Here is a 13,599-nt window from a genome sequence, read left to right as displayed (position 1 = left end):
ACGGGATAATTATAATTTTCATTTCAATAAAGACATGTGTTCTATTTATTTTAAAAATAAATTTGTGGCACGTGCTTTCTTGATTGACGGTCTTTACCATTTACATATGGATGCAAGTGTAAATATTAACAAGTAAATAGTGAATACCATAGGATCTAAGAGATCTAAATATAGGATCAGTCATAAGTATCTGTGGTATCTTAGGTTAGGCCATATTGGAGAGGACAGACTCAACAAATTGGAGAAAGATGGTCTTTTTGGACCATTGACTTTCGAGTCTTATCCAGTCTGTGAATCGTGTCTTCAAGAAAAAATAGCCAAGCTATCCTTTGTGGGACAAGGAGAAAGGGCCACTGAGATATTAGCCCTGGTACATACTGATGTGTATAGTCTATTTGATGTTCAAGCTAGGGGTGGCTATATCTACTTCATAATCTTTCCTGATGATTATTCACGGTATGGGTTCGTATATATGATGCATCAAAAGTCTGAAGCCTTTGAAAAGTTCATAGAGTTCAGACATGAAGTAGAAAAATAGATCAAAAAATACATAAAGATTCTTCGATTAGATCGAGGAGGCGAATACCTTAGTAGAGAATTTTGGGCCTATCTTAAAGATAATAGCATAGTCTCACAGTGGACACCTCCAGGGATGCCTCAGCTCAATGGGGTATCTGAAAGGAGGAATCAGACCCTATTAGATATGGTCCGATCCATGATGAGCTTCACAGATCTTTCTGACTTTCTCTGAGGACATGCTTTGCTTACTGTAATTCATCTTTTGAATCAGATTTTCTCTAAATCTATTCCTATTACACCATATGAGTTATGGCATGGTAAGAAGTCATCTCTTGGGTACCTCAAGATTTGAAGATATTCGACCCATGTCAAGCGACAGCAAATGGATAAGTTAGAGGCTAGATCTTTTAGGGCTCGCTTTATAGGATATCCCAAAGAAATCATGGGATACTACTTCTATCTTTTCGAGGATCATAATGTGATTGTGAGCCGTCATGCTGTCTTCTTGAAAAAAAAATTTATTCAAGATGAAGGCAGTGGGAAGAAGATTGAGCTCGAAGAGAAAGTCTCCGAAGAGCATCGAATCCAAGAACCTGAACACAGTAATGAGCCAGTAGATGTGATACCTTCTCCACCTCGTAGATCAAGTAGGGTCTCCTGTCCTTCTGAAAGATACTTAGGTATTCTTACAGAAGATTTAGAGAAAGTATTCCTTGTGGAAGATAGGGATATTAAGAATGATCCCAAAACCTATAAGGAGGTAATATTAGATGTAGACTTCGAGAAATAGATGGATGCGATGAAGTCAGAAATTGACTCCATGTACTCCAACCAGATTTGGTCCTTAGTAGATCCATTCGAAGGTATTGTACCTATTGATTGTAAATAGACTTATAAAATGAAGATTGGGTCAGATGGTAAGGTAGAGATCTATAAGGCAAGGCTAGTTACGAAAGGTTATAGTCAATACGAAGGCATTGACTATCATGAAATTTTTTTATCTGTAGTCATGCTGAAATCTATCCGTACTCTGATTGCCATAGCAGTATTTCGTGATTATAAAATTTGACAGATGGATGTGAAAACTGCTTTTTTAAATGGATATCTTGAGAAAGATATCTATATGGAGCAATCTCTGAGTTTCACGTCTAGTGATAGTGATCATAAGGTCTGCAAGCTGCAAAGGTCCATATATGGACTCAAGCAAGCATCTCGAAATTGGAACACTCGCTTCAATGATGTGATCAAAATATTTGATTTCATCAAAAGTGAGGAGTCGTGTGTGGACAAAAAGATCAGTGGGAGCGCTGTCACATTCTTCGTATTGTACGTAGATGACATCCTTCTGATTGAAAATCACATTCTCATGCTGACGTCGATCAAAATATGATTGTCGAAAAAGTTTGCCATAAAAGATCTAGGAGAAGCTTCCTACATTTTGGTATAAAGATCTATAGAGATAGATCCAAGAGAATGATAGAACTCTCACAACATATGTATATAGAGGAGATGCTGAAGAGGTTCAGCATGAAAAACTTCAAAAGAGATCTTTTGCCTCTTAAACATGGTATTCATCTCTCCAAGAAGATGTGTCCTGACACACCTGAGGAGATCCAGTGCATGAGCAAGATCCCTTATACTTCGATAATAGAAAGTCTCATGTATGCCATGTTATATACATGTCCTGATATGGCACTTGCCGTGAGTGTCACGAGCAGATATCAGGCAAATCCAGGAGAAGAATACTGGATTGCTGTTAAAAATATCCTCAAGTACTTGAGAAGGACTAAGGATTTGATGTTGGTCTTTGGTGGAGGATCGAAGCTAAAAATTGAGGGATACACTAATTTAGAATTTATAGCTAATGTCGATGATAGAAAGTCCACATCGGGGTGTATCTTCTTGTGTAATAGTGGTGCGGTTAGCTGAAAAATTTTCAAGCAACCAATCATTATAGATTCGACCATGAAAGTCAAGTACATCACTGCCTCTGAAGCTACTAAAGAAGCCTTTTGGTTCAAAAAGTTTGTTACAGAGTTGGGTGTGATGCCATCAGATGTCATTGCATTGTACTACAATAATAACGGCACCATAGCCCTTGCTAAGGAGTCCAGGTCTCATCAGAAGTTCAAGCACATAGAGTGGCGATTTCACATCATATGCAAATACCTTGAGAAGAAGTTCGCCGATGTATAGAGAGTCGACTCCACACTGAACATGATAGACCCGCTGACCAAATCTCTCAGCCAGCAAAAGATCGAAGCTCATCTTGAGAAGATGGATCTTAGATATGGTCAATTGACTTTAGGTCAAGTAGGAGTTTGTTAAATTTGTATCCTAGAAGTCAATTGTTGGCTAACACATTATGTATTTTCAGAGCCTAAACTTGTACTTGTAATCTTCTTATTATCAATAAAGAGCTTTTTCATTCTAATCATATATATATGTCCATGACTTGTCCTAAAAATTAACAAAGATGATTTTTGTATATTCTTAAAGAGTTAAAAATTTGAGATATACATTAATTAGTGATTAATTTTTAAATACTTCCGATCAAAAGATCATCATGCAAAACAGTGATCAATCCATTTAAGATCGATGCATGGTTCACCTCCTTTGTGGGCAAATGTGTCTCGGATCTATGGTGTAGAGACACTGGGATGAAGGTATGGGTAGTTATTAGAGAATAACTTACACTGAGCGTGATCAACACGAGAATCACATGGATGTCTACTCACTCATCGGTAATCTTCTTGATGTTGCAGTGGTGTGAATGGTTCTTTGATCTGCAGTGTCATTGACTATTCATAGCGAGGCTATTGGGTTTGACTATACGTTTTCTTGATCCCTAGCCATTCGGATCATTGCTGTGTATGTTGGCTTCAATAGGTTCAGGTTCGTTGTTTGGAGTAGAATGCACCTAAATAGAATCTATTGATCTTGGTATAAAAGAAAAAATTCTATGCGATTTGCAAGACTGAGTTCAAAAAGTCTTTGACCAAAGTAAGTGTGAATACTAAAAAAAAAATTTTATGAGATTCACAAATAAACTCGAATCGAGCCAATCTAGCATATGACTGACGATGGAGTCTGACGAGTTCTCCATGACCTTCGTCAAGTCGGAGCTCATGATAGAAGGACTGAATCATACGATAACTATACTTAAGAGTTCATACTTTTGTTCTACTGGGTTGCCACTACATACTGCTAGGTGTCACTGATGGATTGTGTGACTCATCAGACGTCATCTTGATGATCGATGACCCTCGAAGGATAGAATTAGAAATATTCCAATCTATCGAAAAGAGTTTCGATGATATTGTGATGGAGATCACAATATATCTCACTATCAGATAGAATGGAACCTATGGGGTCACACATTAAGAGATTTAATCTCGAATTTATCAATTAGACTTATGAAGTTCCAATTGGGTTAGGATTTATTGAAATTCTATTAGGTTTATGAGAACCATGCTAGCACACGGTTAAACCTAATTCTTCTCAGAATTTTGATTTGATCAAATCTATAGCCTTAAACCTAACCTAAATTCATTTGGATTTAATTGGGCTCTTAATTGTGAGCCCAAGAAGATTTGATTAAGTCAATTAGTTGACATAATTATGCTAACATTATCTCTTCTTTATCTCCTAATTATCTCCAAATGTGCATATGAAATAGTTGAAAGATTGGATGGCGCATCCTTTTTCTTTTGATGAATATTAGGCGCCATATCAGATTAAAAAGGTAGAAGATTCTTATAAGATAAGAATCTATCTTTTTAAGATAATTTGATTCCTAATATATGTCAGTATAGTATCTATATAAAGGGAGGTCTCTAGGGTTTCTTGTTAATAAAATTTTCATCAACAAAAATTCTTCTCTCTCCCTCTCCATGCCTCCTCTCCTCCCTCTCTTCCTTTTCACGCCCAAAGGTTGGGTGCCTCTCTTCCACACACCCAAAAGTAGTGTTGGAGACTTAAATATTGTAGATCAAAGAGAAGAAGAAGAAAGCTGCTGATCAAGAAGTTGATTCTGCAGTCCAGATCAAAGAGGTTGATCAAAGTGTTCAAGATTGAAGTTCTTCTTGAGAAGAAGAATCTTCTACGAGAAGAAAGAAGTTCAAGATTGATCTCGGTGGATATCTGTAGAGATCGGACACGTGTGCGGCTTAACCATCTACGAATCCGAGATCATCAGAAGCGGTGAATAGCTACCCATGCCAAGATAATGAGATCTAATATCATAAATATTTTTAAATTCTAGATTATTGATATGTGTTTTCTTCTAGACTTGGGTAGGTTTAGATTTGATATCTTACATGTGGGGTTAAAGGGTTTAATCCATTTGATTTTTCACTATCTATTTTTTAAAGTTTTGAAATCTATACATGCTACCTATCCGATTTTCTAACACCTTCGCACAATGAAAAATTGACATACTTGATCTTTTCCCTCTGGCATCTGCTTAGAGGAAGTTCATAGTGGTCGCCATTGATTACTTCACCAAATGAGTGGAAGCTGAACTTTTGACACAAATCACTGAAAGTAAGATGGAAGACTTAATTCAGAATCAATCATATACAGATTCGGTCTACCATACACCATCATTACTGACAATGATTGATAATTCGACAATCAAAACTTTAAAGAGTTCTATGCAAAATTATATATTACGCACAAACTCACATCAGTCGACCATCCATAATTCAACGGTGAAGTGAAAGTGACGAACCGAATAATTCTACATAGACTCAAAACCAGACTAAATGAAGCTAAAGATCTTTGAGTAGAAGAACTATATCCAATTGTATGGGCATATCGAACAACTCCTCATATATCAATAGAAGAATCGCCATTCAACCTGTCATATGGAGCAGAAGTGATGATCTCACTTGAGATCAGACTACCATCAGCAAGGGTAGAATAATACAATGAGCCGAGTAATTCAGAATGTCTGAGAGCCGATCTAGACTGACTTCCAGAAGTCCAACAGCAAGATCAAGTTTGGATGGCAGCATATCGGCAAAGAGTAGTCTGGTACTATAATACAAAAGTTAAGCCGAAGATCTTCCGTCCAAGAGATCTGATCTTAAGAAAGGCAGAAGTCTCAAAGCCTTTAGATCAGGAAAAATCATCTCCAAATTGGGAAGAATCCTATAGAATAACAGAGATACTTAGATCGAGCGCATATCGACTGAAAACTCTTGAGAGAACAGCTATTCCTCAAATGTGGAATGCTGACAACTTAAAGATGTATTATCAATAAAGTTGTTCATATGTACAATGCTCAGAATGAAACATTGAATTTCAAAATCACAAAAGTTTCAATCGACTACAAAGTGATGTTAGATCGATGAATGGACGATCAATTCCTATCAATTATATTTTAATTTTTTATTGTAAAAACAAACACATCGACTATATCTCGGCTTTCACTGTAAAAGTTGATATACCGACTGTCTTTCGGTATCGACTATATCTCGATTTTCCACTGTAAAAGTCGATTGAATGACTATTTATACTGACTTAATTTTAACTAAGCAAAATACAATGCCAATATGATCAAGATCGAATTAAAACTATACCGACTTGACTGCGGTCAGTCGAAGGATATTCGGCTTGCCATCGTTTATCAAATAATTATATATATTGACTTGACTACGGTCAGTTGATGGATGTTAGGCTTATCACCGTTTATCCTAATATCTAAAAGGTAAAGTATGTCAATTGGTATTCGACTAACGAACGATTCTATAATTACTATCAAACGTTCGAGTTGCCGATCGATCTTCGGTTGTCAAACTACGACATTGCAAGCATACACAAGGAAGAAGGAATTTGCACTTAAAAAATTTTTCTTTCATTCATTGAAAGGAAAGTTACAAAATTGGACTAAAGTCCGATAACAATCTTTCTAATTATAAAAAAAAGTAAAAATATTACACTAATCACCAATCGTGGTCTTCATCTCCATGCTCCGGTGCAGCATCGATGACTGAAACAGTTTCTGGTGCAGTCGATGCATCATCTTCAGTCGGTGCAGCCCCTTCTTCAGCAGCATCATCTCTCGAGCCAGGAGGAATGATGCTGCTCAAGTCTAGATCTAGGTACAACTTTTCGATCGCGACCATCTTCGTACCAACGCAATATGAAGCAAACCCGCCTTCGAGGATTTCTTCTTTGAATTTTTCTGAGTTCTTGAAGTTCTCGATGGCTTGGTTCAGGGCTTCTCTCACCGACTCTACTTCAGCTCTCACGGAGGCTGACTCAGCATCGGTCAGTGCCAACCTTTCCAAGGTGGCCCGATACCTTCCACGCTCCGCTTCAAGTTCATCAATGCACCCATTTCTCTTTCGTCGAAGCCGATGAATGGAGTGCTTCTTGCTCTTGATTCACGACTCAAGAGATGAAATATTCTGGCGAGCCGTCTCAAGTTCAGCTCTGAAAGATTGTAGGTCGACCGTCATTTGGGAGATCTGCTCTTGAAGCTCCTCCCGTTCAATCGTTGTCTGAAGTTGTTCTACGGTGACGGTCTTCTCGACGGTGACGGCCGCCACTTTGTCCATCTAGGACCGTCAGAAATCGACTATCTTCTGATAGCTGACCTCCAGATTGTGCATATCGTGCACCCACTAAAAGCAGAAGATAATCAAGTTAGACCAAATCAAATCAAAAAAAAAAAGAGAGATGTCAGAAAACTTACCATGAGCATCATTGGGTAAAAAGAAGAAAACATCTCAACGATGGTCCGATTCTTCCTGTTCTCCCGATCAATCGGAAAAAGGGCAACTTGGATGAGCCGCTTGGCCAATGTCAGATTGGTCAAGACTGACTCACCCTCGAGGATCCTAATGTCAAAAAGGACGGGAAGGCCCAATGATCCATCATCTACTGAGGTCGTCGGTGCCTTCCCCTAATCTTCAATCGGCAGCCTCGCGCTCGAGAATGCAAGGAAGTCGGTGCTCGACTGTGCCCAAGACCGTTCTATTGGAGGAATGACTGGTGCAGCCGCAGACTGTTCTGGTTCGACCGTGACTTCTGTCCCGATCCGAATCTCAGCTGATGGAGCCATCGATGGTTTTGCTGTAGCTTTGTCTTCTCCTGCCATCCTATCTTCAATAGATGGTGCCAACAATGCCAGGACTGGCTCGGAAGCCATTTCCGACAGAATGTTGGATTCCTTCACTGGTGCAGATAGAGTGGTGATCCAACTCTTCTTTGGTGGTCGAGAAGGGCCAGCTTTGGATGCTGCCTTCTTCTTGGCAGCATGCGGACGAATGTCGGTAGACGACACTCATGTCCTCGACTGCATGGCTACAATCAGAATAAAAAATCAGTACAGTTCAAAAATAATCGAATGAAGTCTTCTCGATCATCGACCTCCATCCGACTATTCTCATTGGGACCAGTCCTTGGGTCATCCTAGCACAAAGGAAAGCCTCAGAGAGAAGAAGAAGAAACGAAAAAAAATTGATTCTTCTATCCATGAATGGACGATGGAAGATTGGTGATAAAAGAAAGGTCTTTCCTCAAATTGAAGAACCACCAACCCTTGACCTTCGGATGAGGATGAAGGACGAAGAAAGATCGAAAAAGGGAAGGATAAGGAATAGTCGGTATAAACTGACACAACAGGATGAAGCTGATAATCAACCGAATGAAATTTGGGGCTAACTAAGCAGGACAGAAGCCATAATAATCAAGAAGATTTTGAACAAACTCTGAAATCGAGAATCGAAGATCGGCCCGAAGGTCCTCGACATAAATTGTGACCTGACCCGGAGGAGGAGAATTTACCCGACCATCCGAACCAGATACGAAAAGCTGATACTGCTTCGGGATACGATACTATTCCTGGAGCCGTTCAACATTGGGTCCGGATAAGGAAGAAGCTTCCATTTTCGGATCCAAAGGAGAGTCGTCAATCAAATTCTCTGACCGACTATCTTGAGAAGAAAAAGTTTTTCTACTAGCCATGGAAAACTAGAGAAGAAAAGAAAATCCTAAAACAAAAACCCTAAGAGGAAAAGGATCCAAGGATGAGGACAAGGGAACTCAATCTGAAATCAAAGATGGCGCAAGAAGCAAAGCTCGAGAGCTCCTAGTACTGAGACAACCAGCAGAACCTTCTGCTACAGAGAATAGTGACAAATGCAAAGTAAAAGTCTGGCTGAAAGTGACTTCATATATATATATGACCCCTTAACGGTCCTGATGAAATTGATCAAATTTAGATCTCTTCAGATGTCGACATGTGGTGACATCTAAACTGACCATTGGTCAGACGGTTCGACGCACTTGCTCCCGATCGTGCTATCTCACTGTTATCCACATGAATAGCTCAAAACCAATGATGTTTTGACACGTGGCCAAAATCTACTAGTCAAAATCAAATCATCTGACGTCGAATTATCTTTGAAATGATGGCTCAATAATGATTTTACAGCTATTGAAACAATAAAACAGTCAAAAATCTCTTGTACTCCAAAAAATCATGAACATCAGTAGCCAAATCTGGACTCGAGATGACACGTGACAACTCCCTTCATCCAACATGAAACCACGTGATGATATATACGTCAGACCATCTTAGACTTGGGAGTGGGGAGCAACTGTTGGGACCATTCAACCGACCCCCGACTCTGACTCTACATCGACCTTATAAACGAATACTTCGATTAACAATCAACAAACCGACCGACAGTCGGCTATTATCAACCAACAACGGACAACCACGACGACTTAGTTAATATCTGACTGATGACCATCGACATATCAGTTACCATCCGATTCTCATTCGGATCTCCACCGACCTACTACTATTACCGACATATAATCGGCTTATCTCCTCAACATATCTAACCGTTATAAATGATTATCAGCTACGTGTCATAGTCATTAGTGGGCATAAACAATCCATTAACTCCATGATTATAGTCCGATAATTTAGTGCCATAAAAAACGGGACCACATGCTCGACGGTTACATCAGAATCATCTATAAAAGGGTGGTAAATGAATAGCACGGATAAGACAATTCTGGACTAACATCCTGCCATTTCGATTATTCATTATCTGCTGTTCATCAATTTTTCACTGACTTAAGTATCGGAGGATCTCCACTGGATACGATTCTGATGTGTGAGGATTTTGTTTTGTAGGTGCTCTTCACCGACGACAGGCGACAGGAGATTGACCGCAACAAGTTTGGTATTTTCGATTTGATATTCCAATTATAGAATAAAACTTGCATAAAGAAACCAATATTTGAACCAGTCGTTTCCAGACAGCCTCCTTCCCAGTACCATCGAAGATCAATGGATCAGATGCTGTTTCCAAACGCCATGCCCGGGCTACCAGGATACGCTCTGTATGGTGGGGAAGAGGCTGCCTATTTATCCAAACTCGATTCCGATTCGAACATTTCCTAGTGAACGTTAGAGTCCTATGGTCACGTCCAGTAGAGATAGATACGTTGGGTCGTCCTCTAACTCTCATTTTGTAAAAAAAAAAAAAAAAAAAACTTAATATATATATTTTTTAATTTCAATTAGAACATCAGATAGCAATTTTGAGAGGTGCAAATTTGTCTCATGCTTCCAGATTATAGAAAGCCAATAGAAAAGAAAATGAAAAATTTTAGGAAATCCTAAACCCAGACATCAAAAAGGCAAAGAAAATCTAACATCTTGCCTTAAATAATAAAAGTAAAATTACACATATGACATATAATTATTACATAATATATAAGAAAATTCAGAACAAGCCCAACCCAGACCCTTCCATTATCAATCTGTCAAAAAATTAGGGTTTCTAGACCAAAACATGATCAGCTTATTAGGTCGAAAATACGAAACATGAAGATTATTGGTCTGGATTCATCTTGGATTCGGGTTATAACCCGGATCCGAGATGCCCGTCATACGTTCACACGTGAGCGCCTTTCACGTGTGCAATGTGCCCAAAGCTGACGGAATGAAATAAAACGCATAATAATAATAATAATATAATAATAATAATAAAGTTTAAAGGAGGAAAATTAGTTCACCTGGTTCGACTCCTCTTTGCTGTCTCTACTCATTTCGGATTCTTGTTCCCCTTGGAGAAGATAGAGCTTCAGAGACGACAAAGACGAGATCTCTCGATTCTTCTTTCCCTTTTTATGCTGTTTTCCAATCTAATTCCAATTATTCTCTTGCTTAACTTTCCTTTCCATTTCGGAAGCCGCGGGAATCGACGAGGGCGTCAGCATGAACGAAAAGGCCTCCGTTTCGAAGGAACTCAATGAGAAACACCGAAAGGTTCGTTCTTTTCTCCAATTTCCCGGTTTATGGATCATTTTAGGCAATAATTTTGGTCTTCATGGTAAAATGATGCGATCTTCTTAATGCCGTTTATTTAATTTGGCTAATTTATGCGCCAGGGAGGTAGAATTTTGTACATCCGGGATTGGGGCGTGCTATTAATGCGTGGATTTTTTTTTTTGGTTCAAGATTAGGGTTTTGGTAGTGGGAGAATTTGGCCTCTGTTTCTTTGTTTTGTACCCGATGTGGCTAATATGCTTTCTTGGAATTGCTGAATTATTAAAAAGATTGATCTTTGATCCATTTGCAATGAGAATGAGGGATCTGATGGCTGTTTACATGCTATGTAGTATATACGGCCTTGACTGCTTGTCGGCGTCACCAAATAGCTAATCATTATATTGTGTTACATTTTCCACTCGAGCCAGTAAAGAAGTTGTTGATAATTTTACTATTTCTGTAAAATTTTTCATTGTTTGTTGACAACTGCTTGGCTAGTTCACATCTCTAATATAAAACTTATTTAGAACTTGGAAGAAGCATCTCCTCTGTGCAATTAAAAGGCTAAAATAATATGAAATAAAACTCTCAATTTACAGTTTGGTTGGACACAAGGTATGGGTGTCAAGTGTCCAAGTGTCTAGAAAAATCCATGGTGGCAATCTTCCAAAAAATTGGACATGTGGACAAGTCTATATTTTCTATATGTATGTGGGTGTATTGATGGATGCATGTAATGAATAATAAGCTAGACCTATACTATTTAAGTTCACAAAATTGGATAAAATGATCAATAGTTATTATATAATGATTCACAACTTTCGTATAAAGTGGCAAACATGGACATGTAATGATAATGGTATCATAATTTGATGATATGATGTATCTAGGAGTGTTGTGAAATGTCCCAAGTGTTTTGAGTGACCAACTGTCGCATCAAAAAAATCCAAAATTTGGAATGTCCAAGCAACACTGCCACTTAGTGGCAAACTAGCCACAGAACTGCAACCGACATAATGATGGTATGATATCATGGCATGGAGGTGATGCTAAATTGTTATAAGAGTGGTTGTTTTACATAATAGTAGTTTTGATGATACTGATGAAAATATCATGGATATGTGATGCTTTTGCACCAATGCAACAAGTCTGACAAAAATTTAACAACTGTTTTCTTCATGCTCTCTCTTTAAGAATAATATTGTGATATATGGTGTGTTTTTCCATATAAGTTATGTCCTGTAAGTCCCTTGGCTATGATTTTCTCATCCAATCCTTTTCAGTGAGTGTCTGGCCATAATGATTGAAGATTAAACATAAAGAAAGACCTAAAGTGTTTATGAATATTCTTGTTGCATGCTTCTAGTGGATTTAGGGTGTCCTTACTAGGTTATGCAGGCTAAATGAGGCCCATACAGGTTGCAAACAATTTTTTGTTCACTTTTTGGAACAAGCAAGACTGTAAACCTTGGTGAATCTGTCTGAGAATGCTCCCAATAATGTGGTTATTGGTACCTCGAGTCACCCAACTTGGTCGTTAACTCCCAATGTGATCTTTGCAGGTGGATTAGTTATAACCCTGACCTCCTTTGGCTTGGCACCTTGACATAATTCTTTTGCCAAACCTAGTGCTATTTGCAACTGCAAATTCATGTACATCCCTCAATTCACTACCTAATTATTTCTAGTGGATTGTCTCTCTTATGTCTAGATCCTCTATTGTCTTGTTTGCATTGACATGCTTTCTGCATTCCTGCTCAATATAAAGATGTTCTGCTTATTTGCAGATATTGGAGGGGCTTCTCAAACTGCCAGAAAACAGGGAATGTGCAGATTGCAAAGCCAGGTAAGTCTTGGTTCAAGATTTAATTAGATCTTATTGTTGCTTAGTTTTTCATCCAAACCTTTAAACAAGTACATGGATTTTGTTAGGTGTAAGGATTAGAGTACCCTTCCGTACCAAAGCAGACCGGTATATGGGATGCCCTTCATACTGGTACTAGAAAAAGGACCGGCTGCTGTGCCGGTACAACTACCGTACCATGTATCATATGGTATGTTTTGGTACTGGACTGGTGCCTGACTGGGACACATAACAGTACTGAGAATTTAAACCTTGGGAAGGAGCTTTTACCATGCTCTTATGCAACTAAATGTACTATTGCTTATGCAATTATCCCACCCCCCCAAAAAAAGGGAGAAAATCATCATTATCAATAATTAGTGCTTAAAAGTCCTTCATTTTATGCTATAGGTAATACATTTTATGCTTGTAGTTGATCCTGGCAATGCTTTAACTATTTTCAGATTTTTCCTATACTATTTAATTCTGGTATCTGCAAGTTGACTATTTTTTAAAAAATCTGAACTATTTAAATTGGCTTTCTCTAATGCCAGTTCTTTAGGCTAGGCCAAGATTTCTGTGTCTTTTTTCTGAAATGGTCATTGAGAATTCATCAGATTTCATGGCCCCATATATAAAGAATGCACTATTATACCAAGATGATATACATGGGAATGTAGTAGTCTTTTCCAATCTGGGGACAAATAATCATTTGATTCAGTTGATAAGGTAAAGCTTTCTCGCCTTACTAATTATCATTGGAATAAGTTATAACCTGCGACAGTTATATGTTAAGACTCTTCCATTTGAATCCAATGTTGGCTCATCTTCTTGCAGAGGTCCACGATGGGCAAGTGTAAATTTGGGTATCTTTATATGCATGCAGTGTTCTGCGATCCATAGAAGTTTGGGGGTACACATTTCCAAGGTCATA

General features: G+C 38.4%; 1 protein-coding gene across 5 annotated transcripts in view; it reads left to right on the top strand.

The window, feature by feature from the left end:
* Positions 1-10,544: 10,544 nt before the first annotated feature.
* The window catches only part of LOC105052699 (ADP-ribosylation factor GTPase-activating protein AGD5), an 18,303-nt gene continuing 15,248 nt past the window's right edge, over positions 10,545-13,599 (top strand). For 2 of the 5 annotated variants that reach the window (XM_073244252.1, XM_073244249.1), the window contains exons 1-4: positions 10,545-10,819; positions 12,610-12,668; positions 13,283-13,394; positions 13,503-13,593. In XM_073244252.1, coding sequence (XP_073100353.1) covers positions 10,803-10,819; positions 12,610-12,668; positions 13,283-13,394; positions 13,503-13,593 — 279 coding nt within the window. In that variant the 5' untranslated portion in view covers positions 10,545-10,802. Of the gene's footprint in view, positions 10,820-12,609; positions 12,669-13,219; positions 13,395-13,502; positions 13,594-13,599 lie in introns of all 5 variants that reach the window. The other 3 variants (XM_073244250.1, XM_073244251.1, XM_073244253.1) reach the window with 3 other exon arrangements.

This window comes from Elaeis guineensis, chromosome 10 (genome assembly GCF_000442705.2).
Source record: "Elaeis guineensis isolate ETL-2024a chromosome 10, EG11, whole genome shotgun sequence".
Lineage (NCBI taxonomy): Eukaryota > Viridiplantae > Streptophyta > Magnoliopsida > Arecales > Arecaceae > Elaeis > Elaeis guineensis.
The sequence above is the reverse complement of the archived record's forward strand: the minus strand, read 5'-3'. Positions and strand labels throughout refer to the sequence as shown.